Source organism: Dermochelys coriacea, chromosome 5 (genome assembly GCF_009764565.3).
Source record: "Dermochelys coriacea isolate rDerCor1 chromosome 5, rDerCor1.pri.v4, whole genome shotgun sequence".
Classification (NCBI taxonomy): domain Eukaryota; kingdom Metazoa; phylum Chordata; order Testudines; family Dermochelyidae; genus Dermochelys; species Dermochelys coriacea.
Genome location: NC_050072.1, coordinates 5,840,966 through 5,868,191, shown reverse-complemented (window position 1 = coordinate 5,868,191; position 27,226 = coordinate 5,840,966). Strand labels below are relative to the sequence as shown.

General features: G+C 40.6%; 1 protein-coding gene and 1 long non-coding RNA gene across 8 annotated transcripts in view; both read right to left on the bottom strand.

Annotated features, from left to right (window-relative positions):
- KIAA1328 (KIAA1328 ortholog) overlaps positions 1-27,226 on the bottom strand; it is a 258,802-nt gene that overhangs the window by 220,319 nt on the left and 11,257 nt on the right. For all 7 annotated transcript variants that reach the window (XM_043515012.1, XM_038401584.2, XM_043515013.1 and 4 more), the window contains exons 4-5: positions 23,022-23,113; positions 9,889-10,004 (exon numbers count right to left, since the gene is read on the bottom strand). In XM_043515012.1, coding sequence (XP_043370947.1) covers positions 9,889-10,004; positions 23,022-23,113 — 208 coding nt within the window. The remainder of the gene's footprint in view (positions 1-9,888; positions 10,005-23,021; positions 23,114-27,226) is intronic.
- LOC119855498 lies at positions 19,105-21,559 on the bottom strand. The gene is made up of 2 exons (XR_005292902.2): positions 19,759-21,559; positions 19,105-19,397 (listed from the first exon to the last, which is right to left on the bottom strand). It is a non-coding gene; the product is annotated as an uncharacterized LOC119855498 (long non-coding RNA).

Sequence of the window (27,226 nt, the reverse complement as noted above, 5' to 3'; positions counted from 1 at the left end):
AGCTCACAGGAAACAAATATGGAGTGTTTTGTTTTGTTTTTAAAAGAGTAAAATAAAAAGAGTGATCTTTTACTCTGAAATTCCCCTCTCATCATTTAGTTATGATTATTGACACTCGCCTCCCTGCACTGTCATCTTATCCTGCTTTTAGTGTCTTAACTTTGGGCTTGACCCAATGCTCTTTGGAGCAGGAACTTTTCTTGAATATACATGTCACACCAATAACGTAGTACATAATAAAAAGTAACCACCACCTTTTAATTAGCCACAGCCCTTAAAGTGGTGATTTCACCAACGCCCACAGGATTATGACAACTTTGTGTTTTAAAAAAACCTAACAAATTGATGAGAGGATTCTGTGGGCATTTCAGTTGCCTGGTCTTCTATCCAGAAACTGGTTTCAGAGTAGCAGCCGTTTTAGTCTGTATTCGCAAAAAGAAAAGCTGTACTTGTGGCACCTTAGAGACTAAAATTTATTTGAGCGCAAGCTGACTGAATGCATTCGATTAAGTGAGCTGTAGCCCACAAAAGCTTATGCTCAAATTTGTTAATCTCTAAGATGCCACAAGTACTCCTTTTCTTTTATTCAGAAAAGAATCTTCTCCAAAGACATCTTCTCCAATCCTGCAGCCTCTGTTCAATGGTGGTCAATTATTAAGAAGGTAAATCCAAGATCTGGTGAAGTTTGTTTAAATTGATAATTTGCTTTATACATTAAAAGTGAGTTGATATACAAAGTAGTCCCTTTCGTGGGTACTATTCCTCCACGAGGAAAATGAAATTCCTCACTCTCCCTAAGTAAGGTATTTGTAAAAACATTTTAGAGTGATTGCTAAGGTTGAGAATGAAGTTTTACTTCATACAGCTATTTAGACTGAGACAAACTATATCTAAAAAGTGCAGATATGCTTTTTTTAATTTCCTTTGCACTTCAGGGAAGGGGGAGGGAAAAGCATCTCTGATTTGTATATTAAAGCACAAGCATCTGTCCTACTGATGATATTCTAGGGAAGCACATTAGCATAAAATTTAACGATGTCAAATAAGTGGATGTGAAATAGGGACTGCGTAAAAACACTATTTCCAAGCCTGACAGAAACATCACTGTTTAGAAATGCAAATGAAACCATTATGTTCAATAATTATATGAAAATATGAACAGTTCAGCATGTTTTCCAGCCCTGATGGCAGTTAATGGGATGTACGCTTATGTAAATAACTACTATTAAAGCTAATGCTGGAAAAAAACTAATAAATTCATACTAAAGCAACTGATTTAGTACGCTTTTAAACCCCAGCAGTGCTCACTTATTAGAAAGGAGTGCATTCTTATGTTTAGAACTCATTACTGTTACAAGTCACTGCAACTCCATCAATTCCCATGCATTAATGAAAATGGGACACACACCAAAAAAAGCATTGCCTCTCAGCAATTTTCTTTAAAGACAAAATATAGGGGTATTACCATCATGGGGCCTTGCGGGGAACTTCTCAGCAACGTAATCTTTATTATAACAACTGTACTCCCTGTGCTATAACCTGGGGGAATTTTGGTCCCAAGAAGGGCTACTCTTATGCAAAACTTTTGAAATATTTACAATGCAAGCAGCTGTGTTACCACCAATAAAAAAAGATTTTCACTATTAAAAAGGCATTTCTAAAAACTGAAATTTGCTCTAGTATGCGAGTTGAAAAACGTGGACATGGAATAAAAATTATTATTTTCGAAGCCAAAACATGAAGGTGTAATGAAAACAGAATTAAGTGGCAAGGGTACAGATGGTAGAGTTCTGAGATACTCTTCTGTCTGGGTAAATTCCACCCAGAGTTTTATATTTATACTTTTAATGACCTCTTGGAGAACACTGGAATTAAGACTTCTCAGGAAAATAGTGTATTTTTCTTTGGTTGGTTGCTCTATTTCCCTAATGTTTTTCAAAAAGTTGTTGACTTTCTTGTTCAATCACCACAATTCTAGCTGGAAAAGTAATGTCAGCATAGCAAGGTGAAGCTTTAGAACCCCTCTGGAAATTAAAAGCTGAGATTTATCCAGTGTCTAACATTTCACAATTATCCCTCTTCATTTTCCAATCATCCTCAGAAAATTAGATGTTATTCTGGCATCCACTAGATGGTAATAAGCACACCAAGGCAGGAAATGTCTTCCCATTAGTATTGCCTCTCGCTATTTAAAATTAAGGCCAGACGCTGAACAAGATTCCAGCCCTACAAATGACTGTATGTGAAAGGACTGCTGCACCAATGCAGAGCTCCACTGAAATCAAATGATGCTTCATGCTAGCAGAGCAATTTATCTGTGTTCAAAGCTGCATTCTAGTACAAAAGGTGGCTGTATAAGGCTATGGATCTCTCACCATAAGTGCAAAGTCAACAAGACTACAGACTGAACTGTAGAATACTACATTGTAGAAAGAGAAAAAAAAATCTTGGTAAGTTAGGGCTTCTCTATAGGGCAAGATAGTACGCAGCAAGGTGGGGTGTACATCTACAGCACACTAGCTTGCTATGTGGACCTTCAAAGAGTGGTAGGTCAAAGCATACTACAGATCTTTTAGTACACGGTAGCAGGGTCCACAGATGCACAACAAGCTAGAGCATTGTAGATTTACACCCAAGCTTGGTGCGCTTAAAATCACCATATATACAAGCCCTTATTCTTTTCATCTGGCATGAGCTAACAGGGTACAAGATTATCCTTAAGTACAGGTAGATCACACAGTCCACTAGATCAAAGTTAAATAAATATTACAATTCATTTCAGACAATGCTCTCCCCACTGTAAAGACACCGAAAGGCAGGTCCTATCTTGAGGAACTTACAATTTAAAAGACAAAAGACCAGACAGGAAGGCACTGAAAGAGACCAAGAGGATGACAGCATACAATATCAAACTAATTTGTTCACCCTGTAAGGCTAACACGCACAGTAACAATTACGATCACTATGACAAATGTGTGGGGAAAAAACAGATCTTATTGCTTTCACTGAACCCCTCTGTACTAAGGGGGGGGGGGGGAAGTGTTTTGTCATCTAGACTGTTAAAACTATTTCACAAACGAAGGCCATTCTAAGGTTAAAAACAGAGAGAAAATTGCTACTGATTAATAATAAAGCCATTCATTTTATTCTTCAAATCTAAAGTAATTACAAGCTAGAGTATGGCAAATGGATTTAGTTGAAGCCATTACGTCAGAAGACTCCTTTAAAGAAGAACAGTAATTTAAAACACTAAACTAAATAATGAACTCGCCTGAACAACAATTATTATGGGATTGATTTACTGAAAGTGCATTTAATCACACAAGAAATGTTTAAACTTTCCAAAATAGTTCAGGGAGACTGCAACACCAATAGCAGAGTCAGCCCAATGTGATCATTACAGCTGAGGACTTAAAGCGGACAGGGAATTTATTGAGTTTGGAACAATAAAGTATGTCAATCTCTCTAAATCCACATTTCTAGTCAATTTGTTACAGTACAGACTTCAGCAATTAACAATCTCATTTACTATTTGTGCCTCCTTTTAGGAGGCCTCAGTCATTGTTTTCATGTGGGGCCAAGTGTTCCCAAGTAGAACGTAACTCAGAAAAGATGTTCTGGGAGCTCACGGCTCTAAATCTAGCAATGTTTCACCTGAAAAGGTTCAGCAACATTAAAAGAATAGTTGGAATAATCCACCCAGTTAAGTAGCATGGTTAGTTTGCAGATTTCTGTGGATATGGTTAAATTGGCAGTTAGTGCATTGTCCTCCTCAGTAAACACCAGATTTTCCAGAGTGGAATGAGTTCATCTGACCTATGTAGGCTTATTCTTTAGGGTGAATGCAGATGACTTGGGATCTCACTGCTGCCCTGACAGCAAAGGGTCTATCTCAGATGATTTCAGACAATATCTATAGATGGGCACACTCTGGATCTTGCTTTTGGTTCAGAATCAAAAATAAATGAAGTAGGTGACTATTACACCTGTGCAAGATGCAACTCAGCCCCCAGCATGAAGACAGATTCCTGGTATCTCATATGAAGAGTACTATACAGCCTGTGGGCCGCTACCAATGACTCCAGGATGATGACTCATTGTCTTCAGCCATCAAAACAGTGGCTCAAAAATATTCTAGTGTCAGCCTCAAGGATCACCTTAATACACAAATGACCTGAAATGTGTAAGAAATCTGGGACCAATGTTAAAAAGCAACCAGCTGTCATCATTCGCCAAGGCAGACTCCATGAAGTCTTATGCCATGGCTTTTGGATAAGAGAGGGTTCCTCCTCCTGCATCAGAAGACAGCCAGCAAAATTGTCCCAAAAATTTCAGTCTGAATCCCAAAGCCAAGCGCTCAGTTTCTCTCTTCTCAAAACCATACCCATAAATTTAAAAGTTCACATAGACAAAATCTGTATCTGGAACATTAACAAAGCTCCCATAGATTTCAATGGGGTGTTTCGTGACTAACACTTTGAAATTGTACTCTAAAAATTCTGATTTATACATAGTTAAAGCTGATAGTCATACTTTTAACTCCCCTGGTTAATCCTAAACATTGCAACACCAGTGACAGACAATATGGTCACCTTTTGTTCTAAAGCATTTATTTGCAGTCTATCAGCAAGAGGGGTTTAATTAAGACTAAACATTCAACTTTAAATGAATTTACAAGCTTTGATATGTTTAAACGCTTATTTTAATGTAGGTTGTGCCTGGTGTAAGTTTAGGAGTTCATAAAAATTTCAAAATATATTATTTACCCAGTAGTCCTTGACTGATTCTTATACATACATATATTATTTAACTGGTGCTGTCATTACGGTCTAGCATATAAATATTCAGAGACTTTTTAATACGCTGAGCTTTTATCCAAATGACCAAAATGGTTGGTTGGAAATATTTACTAGTGGGTAGCCAATAATATCACTAAGGGAAGGACCTTCAAAGACTGAGGCACTATGAATGATAGGGAATGCCGAGTTACTAATATGTCATTGTTTTTGCTCTTCCTCCTTCTCTCCCCCTTCCCCCCATATCATCTTCCCATCATCAAACACCTTATACCACTGTAGCATGTATCCATACATTAGAAAGCAAGGAAACAAAAAAAATATATCAATCAGCACTGAACAATATAAGCTATGGCCATTCAGTTCTCTTAAACTGAAAAATAAAAATGAGGAAAAAGTTATTAATTTCCAGTCATTCTGCAACAGTGGACTTGAACTTCAGTATTATTAGACCTAAACAAAGAGTAACAAAAACCTTGACATCAGTTTTTTCTCTGAGATACCCCTCTTTAAACAATTTCTAATAACCAGTGGGGGAAATTCACTCTGAAGTGCTGAAAAGGCATCCATTCATCAAATAAGCTCTGTAACATAGCTCAAAAAAGTGATTTATGTTAGGGTAAGGTCCATTATTAGAGATTTCTTTTGAATTCCATACAGTTAAAGTTACAGCCAAAGACCAAGATTTTCAAAAATTGGTGCCTGAGGTTAGGTTTCTAAATCCTTATTTGATACATAAATAAGCAGCCTGACTTTCAGAAATGCTGAGTACCCAGCAGCTCCCAGTGAACTCCTGCAAAAAGCAGAGTCTCTTCTGTTTCAAGCCTTTTCCTTCTTGCCTTTCATCTCTTTCCTGAAAGGCCAGACAGAGGTGGGGAAAAGAGACATGCAATAGAACTTAGGTATGAACTTTAGGAAGAAGAGATAGAGGGCACAACTGTCAGATGCATGTGCGCTTACCACAGCTGTGCACTCAAATCAGGTAATTTCATAAACAGTCATGTGCATCTCTGACCATTTCCTGTAGTAGTAATTGAGCATGCAAATTAGGAATGCAATTGCATGCACAAATGTGTGATAACTAGGCCCCAAAACACAAAAAATTATGTGGGTTGGCAGAAGCGTCTATGTAAGAGCTCCATCTTCATTATCCTCTGTTTCTTGGTTGGCAGCAACACACAATTCTATATATGGGTCATCCAAAACAAAGCTGGGGAAATGGAGGATAAAAGTCAATTTATTTTCCTTTTATCTTTAAAATGAAGGCGGATTCTGTGAGATTTAGAGAAGCACAACGCAGGGTAGGATCGGAAAACCCTCAACACTGATTCTCGCTCTTCCCACCAACTAAGTGAATGGCATTGAGAAAGTCACTTAACTTCTTTATGATGTTCATGTGGATAATTGGGGCTAATCCTACATTCTGGAAGTGTTGGGCAGATAATTTAGTGCTTTTCATACAAGAGCTTTAGAAATGCATAGTTTTGTTATTATATTAGAAATCTTATTCCGTTAAAGGTTTTCCAGATGATTCCACATAAGCAAATCTATTCATCCTTTCAGCAAGTTAGTACTCTATAATCTCACCTTTCCTAAAAGAATGTATCCTTAACAATGTAATATTGATAGTAAATTACTTGTTAAACTTTTGTGAAACCAGTCAGTAAGAAAAAATCGCCTTAGTCAATTAGCATTAAAAACCATACCCGCACAGCACTAGAGATAAATCGTAGATTAGCTGAATTAATATGGACAAGGATTTGTTATGTAAACTTGATTGCTGCTTCAAATCAACAGATCATGTTCTGTCATAATTAGAGAGATGTAAAAAAATCCAGGTACACTCCCAATGTAAAAGTTTTAAAAGAGGTCTATAGGGTTGAAGGGCAAACCTTCCTCTCCCCTCCCCTCATTTGAGGAATGTTGATTCCAGTCCTCACCCCCACAAAAATCTTGAGGTTGGTTTGCCTCCATGTTTATTCCTTAACATCATCAAAAGAAAAAGCAAATTTTATCTGCTGCAGCTGAGCCAGCAAGAGAGGCCACAGAGCAACAAACATTGGTTTAATAAGAATTGCAATAATAGTGCCACTTATTTCTTAATGATAATTATTATTACACATTTTTCAAAAGTGTCCACCACTATAGAATCTGGGCATCTTTAGGAGAAATAGTTGTCTTTAAAAAGATATTTATAATACAGAGGCTATTTCCCCAGTGTCTGGAAGTAGGTCATATTTGGGCCTTAAATTACTAATAGCAAGTATCTGCTTCATACGACTTGAACATTTACTAAACTTCTATCTAAAAGATTGCAATGAAGTCTCAAAGATCAGGGGAGGGGACATGTTCCCCAACTGGGACAAGAGCAGTGTATTAGTGGGGAAAATCAGGCCACCTCCTCCCCAGCTTTTGGAAGGAAGAGAAAGAAATAGTTTGGCAAAGCTATAAGCAACTGAAAAGAGGGTTTTATAAAGGATAGTGCCAGACCACCTTAAAAATAGCCCTGACTACAGTATGGACCCTCTTATGATTGGGAACTTTGTGTCTCACTCTGCCAATGATTCACACAGAGCACTGGGCAGGGCTGTCATCTGTTCAATTTTATTCACCAATGGAAAGTACTCAACTGAAGTGTGTTTTCAAGTCTTGGCCACTAAGTATATAGAAAAAGCTTTTAGTCTTATGTTTTCAAAGGTTTTGATTTGTATGGTTCTCTAACCAAACAGCAGTGATCAGTCATGAGATTGATTTGAACCAGATTCTAATAAAGACATAAGTTCATTTCTCCCTATTCTGAGAAACTGCTCAAAGCTCAATACAAAATTCTGTGTAACTCCGTAATTCAGTGTGAATTCCCCTTCAGCTTCTTGCATGCAACCCTGAGTCAAAATAGAATCTGGCTCATTTACACACCAGCGCTCGGACAGCCTGATCCTCCAGAACTTCTTCTGAAGTTCTACACCTTAGAATTGGGTCATTAAGTACACAGTAAAGTGGATCCTCATTGAGCTAGTTATTGCTTTTAAGGAAATAAAGACACTTCTCTATAAAGAGAAAGACAAGACAATGTATAAGTTCCATAGTAGTTTCTTTCTGATATTCAAATAAACCCCAGAGAAGGCTGAAACTACAGCTGGTTTGATATTTGCCTCTAACAGACTAGAGAGATTAGTTTGCTATTGTAGGGCACTTCTAAGTGCTCAGCTGAATACAATGGTTGGTTAGTACAGAGCTAATTATATTAAGTTTTCTAAAAAAGAACAAGGTAGGTCAAATTTTGAGTCTACTAGTCTTCAGAGGTTCTCTTTAAATTATTATATTCCTGGTACCATCTATGCAAATAAATTCCCTGTGCATTTGAACAGAACTTGAAGTGGTATCGCTTTATTTGTCAAATAGCAAGAATTTGTATTCAACTTCAGTAAGTCTTTTATACAGCTCCTAGGCACTGGAACAGACTTCAAGAGGTATGAAATTAACTGATCGGAGTTATGTGAAAGATTTTGAATCATTCATGTATGATGGATAACTGTTCCCATAGTTAAAATTATATTGGTTTAAATTTCAGATTAGCAGCCGTGTTAGTCTATATTCGCAAAAAGAAAAGGAGTACTTGTGGCACCTTAGAGACTAAAATTTATTAGAGCATAAGCTTTCGTGAGCTACCGATGAAGTGAGCTGTAGCTCACGAAAGCTTATGCTCCAATAAATTTGTTAGTCTCTAAGGTGCCACAAGTACTCCTTTTCTTATTGGTTTAAATTATATCCTTGTTTTATGTTCATAGGTTTTATAAAGTGTAAAACTGCATGTATTAACTTTCTGCCATCTTTGCCAGACTTCTCCAAAAAGATGTTTATACTTGAACAACCCATCTCTGATAAAGGTAAAAAAAACAAAGCAAAAAACTATAAAAGGGGTATATTTCCTTCCCAGTGACTAACAGTCATTAGCATTAATGGAAGTTGCATGTACATATTCACCAATACAGATAATATTCCCCCAGAGCGTGCATCTCACTTAAATTCATAAGCACATTAAGACCCAAGAACTAGAACACTCTACCACAAAATCCTGATCCTACTGAAATCAATGCAAAAAAGTACAAACTGTGATCCCACTGAAGCCAAGTCTGAAGTTAGAATAGTCTTTGCAAATTTGTTGTATTTTGTAGCACAAATACGTGTCTTGATATTTCTCAGCACCTACATCATAGTCAGCAAATCTTGTCAGCCTGTATATCATTCAGCAGTAGAGTGAACAGTTTCTTTTATCAAAATTAACGCCGATGCATTAAACAAACCCTCTCCTGTGTTCCCTGTTGGGATTGTTCATTAGCCTTCTGAAGGTTTAAAGTAGAAAGGCAACAGTGTAAGAACCAGCATTTGGGCGATTGAATACAAGACAGACCAAGGCTCCAACGTATTTCAGAGGTCCCTAGTACGCTCAACCTAGTTATAAACCAAGGCCCTGATCCTGCAATCTGATCCATGCAAGTCGACCCCAGTGCATGGATCTGTGCAGATCACAGTCCAGCACTGGGACCCAAATGTGTTTTTCAATTTTTAATATGGGTCTAAACTGCATAATTTGGATCCCTTACTCTTTTTTTAAAATGTTTGGTTCCATTAATACTGCTTTGTGAACCTCTCCCAGTATGAGCTTGCCAAACCCCTGATCTCAAGGTTTATTTTATTTTAATGCCTTCAGCGTAAATCCTGTCTCTGGACACTGAAAATAGTGGAAAGCCATGTGAAAGGAGCTTTAGACCTCAATTACAACCGTCTAACAGGATTAAGTGAAAAAAATTTGTAACCATATTTTAATGCATAAACTCCTTATTGCCATTTGTAGTTGACAAATATCTATTTCATAGCAAAATAACATCACAGGAACAGCTGGGTGGCAGTTTCAAGCTCAAATGAACTAGCAGCACATGCTGACAAGTCATCTCTGATTGCTTTTGAATGGCAGCACATGCAGATTTATTCCCTGCTATAAATTAGAACAATTATCTCTCTGCAGTTCACTGCTTATTTCAGACAGTGAATCCCACCACACGTTGTTTTGGGTTTTTTAAAAAAAGGATATCTTCCCTTTCCTTGATGATAAGTTCATTCTGCTCCTCTAGCTGTCTGATCTTCTTCTCAAATGACTCCTGTTCTGCTCTCAGTCGCTCCTCTGTCTCTTCCTTTTCCTCACTTACCCTGAAACGATTAGAGAGAGACCAATTGCTCTGTCAGAGCGAAATAAAATTCATGACCAAGACCTCAGTGCCTAATTTCCTATGGAGGACTGCACGGAAAGTACCAAGCAAGGACCCAAAGCTTTGTGCAATTAGATTTGGGCAGAGTGACCCTTGTGACCATAATGGAGCCATACCGAGGTCCATACAAGAGTAAGGAGCCTACCCATACAGCTCCAGTTGTAGGGTCAGGGCCCAAGACAGAAAGAGTTTAAGAACATATTTCCATTTCTAATTTTACAAGCAAAACATTGTTTGTTTGCACATCTTTTCACCAAAGAAAAAGTTTTTATAGAAACCAGATTTTCTTCTACCAAATGTTTAGGTATTAATACATGAGCAATTGTTTTTGTCTTGGCCCTGAGGCCTTGTATCTTGTTGCTTGGTATAAATAACTGGACAGCAATTAAAACATGACAACGTAAGCAAGGTTAACAATCAATTTATTTTTCATTTCAAAGTGAACTCCAAAGAGAAGGGGAAAACACCCAAATTATTCTGGCATAGCGTAGGCTGAAGATTATTACCCATAGACTATCCCCAAACAACTCCTACCTATACTAAAAATATGACTTGGAAATCTTGGCTTCTGTAAAAGTTCTCCAAAAAATGCTATTTGCTTTAGCTAGTTAAACAACTCAGATAATGCTCTTCACTTCCATAGTTACTTTCGCTGAAGGATCTCAAAGTGTTTTACCAATGTTCAGACCCACAGCTGCCATGAGGAAGATAATGGGATTGAATCACAATGTGTAGAAAGGTCAAGAAACTGACCAAGTTTCAGCTTACTTTACTTGGAGGAGGAGGTTTTGGGGCAAGAAGGAGGGGCTGTTCCTTGGAACAAATGGGAAGACATAGGTCACCAGACTCACTGATGTCCCAAGATCTGCAGGGAAATCAGAAACAGGCTCTGTCATCCATGTAGCACTCTAACTCACCCATAGGGCGTGTGAAGGTGTTTCAACATTCCAGGGAGCAGCCACAAAAATGTTGATTGAGTCAGCGTTCCCCAATACAGGAAAATCCACAGTGGGGTGAGGCAGAACACCATGGCCAAGAGACACCTACCTTAACCATAGCTCAAGCAAAGATTGTACAGAATGAGAAGTAGCTACCTGACAGGGCTGATGCTAAAGCTCAAATCCCTGCTCTCCAAACCAGAGGCCAGAAAATAAAAGTATAAGGGGATGATTTGACCCTGTATGTACACCACCTTTACAGTGGGGCAATCTGAGGCTCCAGAGCTAACTATTAAGTACAGTTTTTTTATATCATACATAGCAAGTGATGACTGTGGTGTCAAACCATTCCACCAACAAAGGGCCTATGCCTATTTTCTTGTCCTACACAATTCTACACATTGGCGGTGTTCACCAGTCTAGATCCACCACAAGACTGATTCACATGGAGGCTGCACACACCAGAGGAGGAAAGCAATGCATGTGGAGAAAGCTACATGACCCTGAATCCACTCCCAGGTCCCATTAATATTTGCTCCTGTGGCTTTGAATAAGACAACATAGGTCTATCACCCCACCCTCCTCCCACAGAGAACTCTAATGCAACAAGCTACAGGAGCAAACATCATTTTAGGCTCAGGCTTTTGCATCTCAATGGTATTAGCTTCTTCTTTCTGAACCTACAGCACTCATTTCAGCTGCAGTGCCACACATGGCCTAGCTCCATACAGCCAGTAATAGATGCCTGCACTCCAAGAAGCATATAGCTTTCCGGCAAATAGGAAACAGGGAGGAGAGGAGAAGAAAACAAACAACAGAAAGGAAAGCAACTATACACACAAATGAGACGGGGGGAGCAGAAACAGGGATGAGAAAATGAACAGAAGAGAAAAAAGACAGCACTTGCCATGAGGGGATATAAAGGAGGATGATCATCTGCTAATTGCAAGGTGATGTTGCACCAAAAAAAGGTTGGACCAACTGATGTGAGCACAGGGCCACACTAATTTACAGCAGAAGTATTCAAACTGGACAAAACATTAGAAAATGCACTGTAGGAAATTATTCTGTATAGGCCAAAGAGGATAGGAACCAAATCTAATGGGTTTTGCCCATCTCTATATTCTGTGCTTTTTTTATTTGTATTGTCTTCATCGTGTTCATGTGCTGCATTGCACTTTTTATTTAACACACAGTACAATGTAGGGTGACCAGATGTCCCGTTTTTAAAGGGACAGTCCCATTTTTGGGGACTTTTTCTTATATAAGCGCCTATTACCACCCACTCCATCCCTGTCCCATCTGGACTTGAATGTAGAGAGGGCAGAAATTTGGCAAACCATAAGGAAAAGACATTCCATACAGACAGGGTCATGTGAACAAAGATACGGAGTTGGGAATTGGAAAGATGACACTGACTGGTTTCTGAGCTTGTGGAAATTTTTATCATTTAGGTACTGCTCACAGTTTGCCAGGCACATGGCAGTCCAGCACAGAGAGAAAGGATAACATTTTCAAGTGCACCAAAAAGCAACGAAGTCTCAAGACCTATTTTCAAAAGTGATTTAGAAGCCCACGTCTCATTGACTTTCAATGGGACTTTAATGCCTAGATTCCTCTTAAAAACTTTACCCAAAAGCCCTGCTTTGAAGAGCTTAAAAACCCATAGATTTGACCCTGCAAAGGGATCCGCCTGTACAGAACCTTACGCTTGTGCAGTGTCTGACTCTTCAGAAAGATTTATGCATGCAGAATTAAGACCTAAATAGACAACAGATGGGATGGGAGGAAAGGAAGTGACATCAAAAGCAAATTAGTAAAGCCACCATCTATTTTGTTCACTTCACTGACGGGAAGACCAGGGCCCACAGCTCTCAAGGAAGTAGCGTCTTAAGGAGAGGTTTCAGAGTAGCAGCCATGTTAGTCTGTATCTGCAAAAAGAAAAGGAGGACTTGTGGCACCTTACAGACTAACAAATTTATTTGAGCATAAGCTTTCGTGAGCTACAGCTTATGCTCAAATAAATTTGTTAGTCTCTAAGGTGCCACAAGTCCTCCTTTTCTTTTTGTCTTAAGGAGGAGATTGGCTTTGAAAGTGACAATCAGAGCATCCTGAGCAAGACAGGACAGCAGCAGGGGCAGTAGCACAAGACAGAGCAGGATCCACCTTGCACAGTGGGGATGAAATGTAACCAGGGGGCACCAAGCAAAATACAGCTTTACAGGTAATTAAATAAGCTCTCTCTATCTTGAAGGTAACCTCCACCCCTAACTCGCTGCTGGGTCTGCAGTCCAGAAACACATATAAGGCCTGAATAAACAGCAACTGAAGGGCCAAATACTAACCAAACTCAGTGTAATTAAAGGCAATGGTAGGTAGTGGGAAGACAAAGGACAAATGCAGCGGTCTATGCAGTCAAGGTGAAAAGAAGGCAGCAGAGCACCTGAAAGCCCTACAGGACAAAGGCACCCCCTGTGATGTCAGGACATCACCATGTGCACTGTCAGGTGAGCTGGGGATATGAAAAAAAGAATTAGATAAGTTCATGGAGGATAGGTCATAGAATCATAGAATCATAGAATATCAGGGTTGGAAGGGACCCCAGAAGGTCATCTAGTCCAACCCCCTGCTCAAAGCAGGACCAAGTCCCAGTTAAATCATCCCAGCTAGGGCTTTGTCAAGCCTGACCTTAAAAACCTCTAAGGAAGGAGATTCTACCACCTCCCTAGGTAACGCATTCCAGTGTTTCACCACCCTCTTAGTGAAAAAGTTTTTCCTAATATCCAATCTAAACCTCCCCCATTGCAACTTGAGACCATTACTCCTCGTTCTGTCATCTGCTACCATTGAGAACAGTCTAGAGCCATCCTCTTTGAAACCCCCTTTCAGGTAGTTGAAAGCAGCTATCAAATCCCCCCTCATTCTTCTCTTCTGCAGACTAAACAATCCCAGCTCCCTCAGCCTCTCCTCATAAGTCATGTGCTCTAGACCCCTAATCATTTTCGTTGCCCTTCGTTGTACTCTTTCCAATTTATCCACATCCTTCCTGTAGTGTGGGGCCCAAAACTGGACACAGTACTCCAGATGAGGCCTCACCAGTGTCGAATAGAGGGGAACGATCACGTCCCTCGATCTGCTCGCTATGCCCCTACTTATACAACCCAAAATGCCATTGGCCTTCTTGGCAACAAGGGCACACTGCTGACTCATATCCAGCTTCTCGTCCACTGTCACCCCTAGGTCCTTTTCCGCAGAACTGCTGCCGAGCCATTCGGTCCCTAGTCTGTAGCGGTGCATTGGATTCTTCCATCCTAAGTGCAGGACCCTGCATTTATCCTTATTGAACCTCATTAGATTTCTTTTGGCCCAATCCTCCAATTTGTCTAGGTCCTTCTGTATCCTATCCCTCCCCTCCAGCGTATCTACCACTCCTCCCAGTTTAGTATCATCCGCAAATTTGCTGAGAGTGCAATCCACACCATCCTCCAGATCATTTATGAAGATATTGAACAAAACGGGCCCCAGGACCGACCCCTGGGGCACTCCACTTGACACCGGCTGCCAACTAGACATGGAGCCATTGATCACTACCCGTTGAGCCCGACAATCTAGCCAGCTTTCTACCCACCTTATAGTGCATTCATCCAGCCCATACTTCCTTAACTTGCTGACAAGAATGCTGTGGGAGACCGTGTCAAAAGCTTTGCTAAAGTCAAGAAACAATACATCCACTGCTTTCCCTTCATCCACAGAACCAGTAATCTCATCATAAAAGGCGATTAGATTAGTCAGGCATGACCTTCCCTTGGTGAATCCATGCTGACTGTTCCTCATCACTTTCCTCTCCTCTAAGTGCTTCAGGATTGATTCTTTGAGGACCTGCTCCATGATTTTTCCAGGGACTGAGGTGAGGCTGACCGGCCTGTAGTTCCCAGGATCCTCCTTCTTCCCTTTTTTAAAGATGGGCACTACATTAGCCTTTTTCCAGTCATCCGGGACTTCCCCCGTTCGCCACGAGTTTTCAAAGATAATGGCCAAGGGCTCTGCAATCACAGCCGCCAATTCCTTCAGCACTCTCGGATGCAATTCGTCCGGCCCCATGGACTTGTGCACGTCCAGCTTTTCTAAATAGTCCCTAACCACCTCTATCTCTACAGAGGGCTGGCCATCTCTTCCCCATTTTGTGATGCCCAGCACAGCAGTCTGGGAGCTGACCTTGTTAGTGAAAACAGAGGCAAAAAAAGCATTGAGTACATTAGCTTTTTCCACATCCTCTGTCACTAGCTTGCCTCCCTCATTCAGTAAGGGGCCCACACTTTCCTTGGCTTTCTTCTTGTTGCCAACATACCTGAAGAAACCCTTCTTGTTACTCTTGACATCTCTTGCTAGCTGCAGCTCCAGGTGCGATTTGGCCCTCCTGATATCTTTCCTACATGCCCGAGCAATATTTTTATACTCTTCCCTGGTCATATGTCCAACCTTCCACTTCTTGTAAGCTTCTTTTTTATGTTTAAGATCCGCTAGGATTTCACCATTAAGCCAAGCTGGTCGCCTGCCATATTTACTATTCTTTCGACTCATCGGGATGGTTTGTCCCTGTAACCTCAACAGGGATTCCTTGAAATACAGCCAGCTCTCCTGGACTCCCTTCCCTTTCATGTTAGTCCCCCAGGGGATCCTGGCCATCTGTTCCCTGAGGGAGTCAAAGTCTGCTTTCCTGAAGTCCAGGGTCCGTATCCTGCTGCTTACCTTTCTTCCCTGCGTCAGGATCCTGAACTCAACCAACTCATGGTCACTGCCTCCCAGATTCCCATCCACTTTTGCTTCCCCCACTAATTCTACCCGGTTTGTGAGCAGCAGGTCAAGAAAAGCGCTCCCCCTAGTTGGCTCCCCTAGCACTTGCACCAGGAAATTGTCCCCTACGCTTTCCAAAAACTTCCTGGATTGTCTATGCACCGCTGTATTGCTCTCCCAGCAGATATCAGGAAAATTAAAGTCACCCATGAGAATCAGGTCCATCAATGGCTATTTGCCAGGATGGTCAGGGGCACAACCCCATGCTCTAGGAGACCCTAAACCTTTGACTGCCAGAAGCTGGTACTGGATGACAGGAGACAGGTCACTCAAAAAATTGCCCTATTCTGTTAATTCCCTCTGAGGCATCTAACGTTGGCCACTGCCGGAACACAGGATATTGGACTAGATGGACCATTAGTCTGACCCAGTATGGCCATTTGTATGTTCTTATGAACAAGTTGGGAATGGCCACCCCAAAAGCAAATATACTACCACTGTACTGAACTGGATAGGCAGCTCCACATAGCTATGTACAACTTAATGCCCATAACATACCTATGCCTACAAAGTCCACAAATCAACTGTAGCAACACTCCCCAGCAGTTAACACCTCCAACACCACATATACTGATTAAACCTTATCCTGCATGCTGCTGTAGCTCTATGGTCCACAGTCCAGTTGTGTCACTATCAATGCTTGCTACTGAGGTGTATGCAGAGGACTGATGAGTGTGGATCCCTTCAGACTTCCTTCTATGTCCTCTTGGATCCCCTAGAGATTCCCTTTAATCAAGGTTTCTATTCTCTTACCCAGGAGTCAACATGGGGAGACTACACTGTTTTTAAGTGTAGAAGGCTGGAATGTCGTTGCCTCGGTAACGCTCTCCAGGCGGCTAAGCTGTTACAGCTGCTCAGTGCTTCTGTTCTTGGAGCTCCAGTGTTATCAGCACAAGGAGATGTGCAGCCTGCTAAATCAGCAGACCTCGATGTTACTCATAAAAGAAAGACCACAGGCACGGTTCAGGGACAAAGGCACTCAGCCAGGTTTTATAGCCCTCAAGGCACAGTCCTAGCATCCCATAGGAGCTCAGGTACACTAACATATGAGTGCCCCGTGGCAAGGAGCAGTTCAGTCAACAGCGGGAATTTCTGCTGTCCCCTCAGCCACACACAGGGTTAAGGCGAAGTACCCCAAGATTTCTAGACAAACAATTTACATACCTTTACATGTTTCATGACATCTGCTTATTACCTCTCCTTGTATCTTGTTCCTGATGTCTTGGGCAAAACATCCCTATTCACAGGGCTTAAGTTCAGCCAGAGCTGTCTGGAGTGGAGCCCCAGTGCACCCCAGAAGGGCTGAATCCCCGAGCCTTGGAGCCTCCCCCCAGAAAGGCTGAAGCCTTAAGACCCCCCTCCCCCCCCGCAGCTGAAGCCCAGACTTCTGTCACCCTGCAGGGCAGAAGCCATGAGCATCCCTCCACTGCCAGCCCAGCAGTTGAAGGCTGAAACCTGGAGCCCCAAGTTCTCCCTCCTTCCCCCCGCTGGGCCCTGGAGTTTTTATAGTATGTTGGTGGGGTTGGGGGGCCCTCCAGGAAACAATCTATGAGAATTTAAGCCGTGTCTATTCATCACTTCTGTCAAACCCTCTTATCTTGTGCTAGGTCAGGAGGTACCTGTGCTAATCTTTTGGAATGGGTTCACATACTTACCCAGTGCCTAGTACTTCTTAGGAGTGCCTGTGTTTTAGCAATACTAGCAGTACCTTTGCTAAGTTCATGTACCAGACAGTAAACTTGTAAGCATCTGCTTTAATATATCGCCTGACTTTGGTTCACAGTAACAGGTTTTGCACGAGGCCCAGCGCTCCAGGCTCTCTACTACATATAGCATCTCTGGTTTTGGAGCCAAGATATCCACGCCCAACAATACAATCCACATGCTTGGTGTACCACACGGAGAAAGCAGATGAATATCTCAGACTCGGCTAACCTGTTCCCCCAGCTAGGAATCCTCATGTCCCCTAATAAAGATGCAACAGGAGAGGATTTCATCCTCAAGCTGTTCTTTAGCCCATAGGCACAGCAAACTCCATTCTGAGCTCCTTCACTCTCATTTACTGAGGACATGAATTCCATTATACAGTATCTGCCTAGTCAGGCAAGGGCATTCTACATTCTGTGACAATGCTATGCACACATAGGAATGTCCTGTCACCCTTTTCAGGTGTGTATAGTAAAGTACCTCCAGTTAGATGCAGACACCTCGATCCCATTTTGAGATGGCCAAATGGCCTCTGGAAATTTGTGTCTGGGGGCACTGCTATACCAGTGCTCTGCCTTTAATTGAAGATTTAATAAAGGGTGAGGGGCTTGATTTTCTAGGGGTACCCTCTGTCAACTGAGAGAAAACAAACAAAGATCAGATACTTGTCCTCCCAGTGCTGTGAGGAGTAGGACTGCTAATGAATGAGTCTGCATGGTGTTAGGGGCTTATTCCTTCACCCACTTACTTCTTACATTCCTTCTCGCATGAACAGAGAGCAACAATACCCGAAGCCCAAAGGTGTAAACAATTCAATGTTTATTGGGGTGAACTTCCAGCAAGCATGATTCCAGTTTCCTTCCTTAATGTCCTCCTTCCCAGCTCTGACACCACAGAGCCTTACCTGTGTCCCTGTTCCCATTCCCACTCCCCTTAGCAAAACATGATTCCAATTTCCCCCCCCTTACTTCCTGATTGACTGCAGACTATATAGTAAAACTTGAGTTCTGCTTAGCTATACCTTAACCAATCATTTTCCTGAAATTTAACTAACCAATCCTAACATATTGTAACATGATTATTTAACCAATAACCATGATTACTTTACCTTCACCTGGACCCTCTTGCAGAGCCCCATTGCAGTCAGAAACCACCCCCCCACCAACATCCCCTGCGTATCCAGATCCCCCCTGCACCCGGATCCCCCACTGAGGTGACCGCACCCAGATTGCCTCACACAGAACCCTCTCAGCCCACAACTGGAGCCCTCCACACTTGGATCATGCCTTGCTGGCCTGTTTGCCCATATCTGGTGCACCTGGCATGGAGGGGCAGAGCCCTGGGGTGTTTCTGGGGTAGGCCCAGTCCCTATGCTGTGTCAGGGTTGGGTGCAGTCTCATTGCTGAATCCATGTCCCAGGGGGAAGCTGCACAGTGATCTCCCACCTCTGTGCAGCTAGTGGCCTGCACTCCCCAATGCCATGCTGGAGCCTCCACATTTATTTGAGAAATAAAATTTGCAGAATTTTGCAGATTTTTAAAATATTGTGTGCAGAATTTTTAATTTTTTTTGTGCAGAATGTACAAAATTGCAAGAGTGACGAGATAAAGACAATCTCCAGTTGCTCCACCAGTCAAACTATTGCAGAAAAGTCAAGATACCCAATGAGATGGGCCAATAACTTGAGCTATTACAGCAAATCTTGAGTGAAATTCTGACCACTTGCATCAATGGAAGTTCTGCCACTGACTTCGGTATGGCAAGGATTTTATCCCTTCCTTCAGTTTGTCTTGAGATGGGCAGTTATTTACCAAACAATTTCTATCCATGATCCTCTGAAAGACATGCAGGAATTATTCTCAGCTACCATGACATTTCCATGCACACAGTGCAGCAGAATCAGGACCTATGAAGTTTTTCTCTGGCCAAATGAGGCTTTGATTATTTTTTTTTTTTGTTAATTATTATTAACTGCAAATTCTATCTGGAAATTTTTCAGTATTTTTCTGGTTCTTTTCCTACTATGAAATAACAAATTATGGAGAGTTTTTTTAAAAAAGCAAATGAGTGAGAGGAGTTAAAGTTTAACTTTCCTATCACTCTTGCAAAGGACTTTTAATTATACCCAATAAAAATATGATTAGGTTTAAAAATAAAAGAACTAAATATAAAATAATAGTGTTCCACTAATTTTACCTTTCAAAATTAATGTTGCTGCACTTTCTATTTTTCTTCAGAGAAACGTCAGGCAGAAATATCAAACTATCCTCAGGGAAAAATACAAGCATCTGAGACTTTAAAAGAATCCCGGGTTTAAATGAGTTAGTGCACTGGAATTCAGTTGGGAGCAGTGTATTTTGAGTAACAATGTAATAGAGGGTTTTTTCATTATCAGATTATACACCTATACATCAAACAGTGGGACCAGCATCTAGAATAGCTAAAACATTTGACCATTTGTAAGCAGGCTTCAGTGCAATCTATTCTTCGTTACAGCCTTAACTAGACATTCCAACACATGAAGTAGTTAAAAATACTGAGTTGGAAGTTTACTAAAAGATTGTATAGCAAAAATTGGTAAGAAATTATTAGGAGGTAAAGTTTTCCAGTGGATGATGAGAATAAATCAAGAGACACAACATTCCTAGCTGCATCACTGATTTACTGGGTGACATCACTTCATCTCTGTGCCTCAGTTTCTCTATATGAGAAAATAAGGCTAATGAGGCTTGCTCACTTTTGCAAAACATTTTGAAATCTATGGTTAAAAACATCTGAAGAAGTTCTTTAGAATTTGTAGGTACATGTAAAAATGTTTATGCTAAAATAGGATTTTGTATTTTGGACACCATCTTTCATCTCGAAGAATGCAAGAAATTTTACAAAGTGTTCTTTTCTTGAAAAAAAGAAATAGAATACTAAGAAAAAATGCCAGCAGCCCAGTGAGAACACACAACTGAAACATACAATTAGGTAAGGAGCAGATTCCAGGATAAATTTTCTAAAGGGTTTTTTGTTTTGTTTTTTTTTAAATTGAAAAGAGTGAACCTTATTGTATTTTGAAGTCTTTGACAGTGTAAGCACCATCTTATTGTCAACTAGGATTTCCAAAAGAATGCATGTCCTATAATGAAGATTCTGTAAAAAATGGTGCACTTGTTCAAACAGTCAGGCAACTTGTGCACATTTAGAGACCCACGCAGTATGTGTTTTAATCTGAAGTGTTAATGGAGGGGATAAATTCTGTCGGTTTTTTTAAATTGTTTATTTAGAACCTGACTGTTCCCATTATAAGGTTTTATTTTTCCTAAATTAACTATCTATATTACCATCTGACAGAAAAATAAGCTTTCTAGGGAAAGTCAAGTACCTGGGATTCACTAGCAACAGACCTCTCCACTGAGCACACATAGATGCTAAACACCAAGTAAAGTGATTATGATCTTCTCAGTGTTATTCTTTAATATTTATGTTATGGTAGCAGCTTGAGGCTCAATCAGGATTAAGAGGCGCAATGGTGCTTTGGGCAATACAAACACACAGACCCTGCCCCAGAGAGTTTACACAGCAAAAAAATCTGAATTTTTTTGTTTTACCATCAAGAGCAAACAAGCAGGTACTCAATAAAACTTCTGAAAGCTTATAAGTATGCAATGCTGGTGATCATCACCAACTGCCTTTAATACATGGAAGAAACAAGGTCCATCTTAAATTTTAGCGTAACATAACATTACAAAATGTTCTTTCCCTCCTTTTTAAATGGAAACTAAAACAGGGTGACTCACTCAGGTCTTTCATTTCATTTTTCATCTTTGTGTGGTGAGGAGACTCCAATTTTTTCAGTCACGGGAGGAGGGAAGTTAAAACATGTAAGAGGTGAGACGGATTGCTTATTTGCACTGTACAGTGATGGTCACATAACCACCACCCTATACCGGAAACTTACTGACAGCTATACTTACCTACATGCCTCCAGCTTCCATTCAGACCACACCACATGATCCATTGTCTACAGCCAAGCCCTAAGACACAGCCGCATTTGCTCCAACCCCTCAGACAAAGACAAACACCTACAAGATCTTTATCAAGTACTCTTAAAACTACAATACCCACCTGGGGAAGTGAGGAAACAGACTGACAGAGCGAGACGGGTACCCAGAAGTCACCTACTACAGGACAGGCCCAACAAGGAAAACAACAGACCATCACTGGCCATCATGTACAGCCCCCAGCTAAAACCTCTCTAGCACATCATCAGTGATCTACAACCTATCCTGGGAAACGATCCCTCACTCTCACAGACCTTGGGAGACAGGCCAGTCCTTGCTTACAGACAGTACCCCATTCTGAAGCAAATACTCACCAGCAACCACACCCCACACCACAGCAACACCAACCCAGGAACCAATCCCTGTAACAAACCCCATTGCCTACTCTGTCCCCATATCTACTCTAGCAACACCATCAGAGAACCCAACCACATGAGCCAAACCATCAGAGGCTCATTCACCTGCACATCTACTAATGTGATATATGCCATCATGTGCCAGAAATGCCCCTCTGCCATGTACATTGGCCAAACTGGACAGTCTCTACATAAAAGAATAAATGGACACAAATTAGACATCAGGAGTGGTAACATACAAAAGCCAGTAGAAGAACACTTCAATTTTCCTGGACATTCTATAACAGATTTAAAAGTAGCCATCCTGCAAAGAAAAAACTTCAAAAACAGATTTCAAAGAGAAACTGCAGAGCTACAATTCATTTGCAAACACCATTAATTTGGGCTTGAATAGGGATTGGGAGTGGCTAGCTCACTACAAAAGCAATTTTCCCTCTCTTGGTATTGACACCTCCTGATCAATTATTGGGAGTGGACCACATCCACCATGACTGAATTGTCAACACTGGTTCTCCACCTGTAAGGTAACTCCCCTTCTCTTCATGTGCCAGGATATTTATGCCTGCATCTGTAATTTTCACTTCATGTATCTGAAAGAGTGGATACCCACGAAAGCTTATGGCCCTACCTCTAAATGGTAGTTCCCTTAGAACTTGCTCCTCTGGCAGATGAGCACTGCAAAGTTTCATACCAGCAAAGTTTGTGATTTCAGAAGACAAAGGAAATAACTGAAAGAATTTAATATTTTCTTTTACACACAAGAGGAAAGAGCCCTTTTTGCAACTAAGGCCATGATCCTGTAACTAGCTCTGTGAGAACAGGCTCCTGCAATTTGCAGGATGAAGGCCTAAAAGCTCAGTGCCACCTATCTTTTTTTTTGGTCAGGGGAGTAAGGGAACATTACTGGGTCTCCTGCTTGCTGAAGCGTCTTCCAGCAAGAGCGATCACTTTATGCTTATGTCTATTTAATAAAGATGAAGTGCTAAGATGTTTGGTATTAACTCAAAGAATGACGCTCCCTAAACATAATGCATTTTCAGGTGAAGCTTCTCACCTGGCAAGTTCTTTAATTAAGTTCGCAATGCGTCTCTTGTCCTCGGGACATAAATCCTTTAAAGAAGCACTCTTCACTCCTCCATTAGTGACCTGAAAAGTAAAATCTGCATTTTAAAATGCAATACAGAACAAGTATTTCTGAAGCTATTAAAAGCATTTCAGGATGTAATGGTTAGAAAATGATGCTAAACAAACTCTGGAAGTGCAGTGCCTATTTTTAACTTTAAGGGTAATTAACCATTGGAACAATTTGCCACATTTTGTGGTGGATTCTTCTAAAAAAAGACATGCTCTAATTCAACCACAAATTACTGGGCTCAATTCAGGGTTTGCTCCGCAAAGTGCTCTGGTTCCCATTATGCAGGAGATTCAATTAGATAATAAACGGTCCCCTGTGGCCTACAAATCTAGGATTATATTTGTATTGTGATTGCACTCAAAGTGACTGATCAAAATCAGGAACTCATTGTGTGGTTATACACAAGAGTCAGAGACAGCAACAGGAATGCAACATACAAGCAGTGATCAGGGTGATATCAGGATAGGTATCTTGTTAGCTCCATTGTGTTTTATTTATTTAGAAACACACACCAAACTGAGTTACCACCACTCCACTAGCCAGTGTTAATTCTTTTTTATTAGATTTAAAATCTACACTATACTCAACTGCTTCTCAATCGCTGCCAACCTTGCCCCACAAACAAGAATAATTTTTAAATCTAATCTAGCATGCTTTCATCTTCTTTCTGAGCCAGTCCACTCCTATATTTCACCTAAATAAATGGATGCAATTGGTACCCATGTCCACCAGAGGGCATACACAGTTTATAGTTTAAAAGTCCGTTCTTACAGTATCACTATTATTGTCATTGCATATAATTAGGGTTGGAAGGATTAGATTATTACTAGTAAATGTTGATTTCACCATGCATATATAAACCAATGAAAAAAATATTTCCACCGATGATCAAAATTTACAGATAAGCAAGAAAAACATCATTTGAGAACTTACAGTTTGATTTAAGGGTATCTACTTTGTATATTGACATGTGAGGTTGTCACTTTGCATTTTAACAATTATAAAACTAACTTTTTGATTCTCAACATCTGCTGTCATTAAATAATTATTGTCTGACCTGTACATAAATTTCCCACAACTGAATATTAAATTGTAAAAATCTAAATAAGTGCTTAAAGAGAGACACTATCAATCAAAATTATTTTTTTTAAAAAATTGAATTCTGAAAAGCCTACATATAATTGTGGATATTTCCATGGGTTCTTCCACTGAACTCCAAGTTTGTCCTTACTTAGTAACAGAACAACTTTATACAGCTAGTGATTGAGTTATCCAAGGCCTGTGCCAGGCATTCTCATATTACAGTGATGAGCTCAGTATAAGAACCTATATGGAATAGAAAGCGATCCAAAGAGGAGGTGGAGATTGTATTATTTTTCATCCAAATTATTTGCTCCGAGAATTTGGTAGTAATAAAATAGAAATCAAACTAAGTGGAAGGAATGGCAAATACTCAAGAAATTGTTTTCAGTGTGCTCGATCTTTACATACATGTAATAAAACCTGCACTTTCCTATATGCTTGAATAGGAGACTGGAGAGCTCTAAACCTTGATCATCATCAGATGATGTAGTCATATCATAACTTTCTTTCCATTCTACTAGTATCTCAGGAGGATGTTAAATAGCAGCTACTACAGTTAGACCATTTTAAACCAGCAGACCCAGATAACTTGCATCTGACAGTTTTAAAAAAGCTTCCTGAGGAGCTTGCTGGACTGCTAATGTTGATTTTCAATAAGTCTTGGAGCACTGGGAAAGTTCCAGAAGAAAGCTAATGTGCCAATGCACCTCTACCCCGATATAACACGAATTTGGATATAACGCGGTAAAGTAGCACTGGGGGGGGGGGAGCTGCATGCTCCGGTGGATCAAAGCAAGTTCACTATAACGCGGTTTCATCTATAACGCAGTAAGATTTTTTGGCTCCTGAGAACAGTGTTATATCTGGGCAGAGGTGTATTTAAAAAGGGTAAATGGGATGATCTGGAAAATTATAGGTCTGTTAGTCTGACATCGATCCCTAAGGATAATGGATGGCTGAAACAGGACTCAATTAATAAATAACTAAAGGAGGGTAATATAATTAATGCCAACCAACATGGGTTTATTTTGAGAAAAGATCCTGTCTAACTTGATTTTTTTTATGAGATTACAAGTTTGGTTAATAAAGGTAATAGTGTTAATGTAATATATCTGTACTTCTGTAAAGCATGATATTTTGACTGAAAACCAAAAAAGTATAAAAATAACATGGCACACATGGTCTCAAAATGTAACTGTAAACGAATCACCATTGAATGGGTGAGTTTCTAATGGCATCCACAGGGATTGGTTCTTGGGCTCTATGCTATTTAACATTTTTATTAATGACTTGGAAGAAAACAAAATCATCACTGATAAAGTCTTCAGATGACACAAAAGTTGGAGAAATGGTAAATAATGGAGAACAGATCACTGATTCAGAACGATCTGGAATGCTTGGTAAACTGGGCAAAAGCAAAGAACGTGCATTTTAATAAGGCTAAATGTATAATCTGGGAACAAAGAATGTGGACGATACCTACAAGATGGGGAACTTTATCCTGGAAAGAAGTTAATCTGAAAAAGATTTGGGGCTCATGGTAGATAACCAGTTGAACACGAGCTCCCGGTGTGACTGTGTGGCCAAAAGGACTAACGTGATCCTTGGATGCATAAACATGGGAATTCTAGAGTAGGAGTACAGAGGTGGTTTGACCTCTCTATTTGGCACTGGTTTGACTACTGCTTTGTCTAGTTCTGGGGCCCACAATTCAAGAAGAACGTAGATAAATGAGAGAGGGTTCAGAGAAGAGCCACGAGAATTATTCAAGGATTAGAAAACACACTTTATAGTGAGACTCAAGGAGCTCAATTAATTTTAGTTAAAGAGAAGGTTAATGGTTGAGTTGATTTCAGACTATAAGTACCTACGTGGGGGGAAAATATTTAATATTAGGATCTCCAATCTAAGAGAGAAAGGTATAAAACAATCCAATGGCTGGAAGTTGAAACTAGACAAATTCAGGCCGGAAAGAAGGCATGTATTTTTGACAACACTATTCAACCATTGGAACAATTTACCAAGGGTCCGTGTTCCCTCTAAGCTGCGAGGTCGCATGGCCAACCAGAAGTGAATCAAGTGCCACACATTTCATTAGCAGAGCCGCACACATCCGGCGACACGTGTTCAGGTGTCCTGCCCCACGCTACTCTGCAGCCATGTTGCTCCTGCTCTCTGACTTGGAGCCTTTGGTCAGCTGCTCCCGGGACCCTCCTGTTTGCTGTGCAGAACACGGACAGACGGGGACGCTGATATCAGTGTGTCCCCTTCCCCCACCCATATACTCCATCTCTGCAGAGCAGGGGAGGGGGGCCAGGGCTCAGGAGCAGGAGAGCTGCTGCGGCCTGAAGGAGCCTTCTGGTGAGTAAGTGCCTTAAAGAGGCAGCAAACGGTCTCTCAGACTTCCCCAGCAGCTCGCTTGCTCTCTCACACACACACACACCCACACACACACACACACACACACACACACACACACACACGCTCACCTCCCAACACATACTCGTGTTGTTGTTGTTACTTCTTGGTACTTCCTGCAATGCATATATATTCTCTAATTTTATTCTTTCAAAGTGTTGTTATTTTAGTTTCTGGACTGGTCTATGCCTTTCATAAATTTAATTCTTTGAACAATGAGTTCTAAAATGCCTAGCCTAAAATGCCTAGCCTGTCCTAGCTGGAGTAATTATCCCTATGGTAACTTTTTAAAAATATGTATTATGGTTTTTTGTTTCTACTGGTGGCGCACATGACCTCGATATTGGTGCACATAACAAAATTCATTCCACACATAGATAGAAAAAATTAGAGAGAACATTGCCAAGTGTCATGGTGGATTCCCCATCACTGACCATTTTTAAATCAAGATTGGCTGTTTTTGCTAAAAAGATCTGCTCTCATTTAAAAGGAATCATTCTGGACATGGTCTATGGCCTGTGCAATACATGCAATAGATGATCACAGTGGTCCTTTCTGGCCTTGAAATCTATACATCTATGAATTATGGGTGTTACTAAGCGTACACCGTACTTAATAATCCC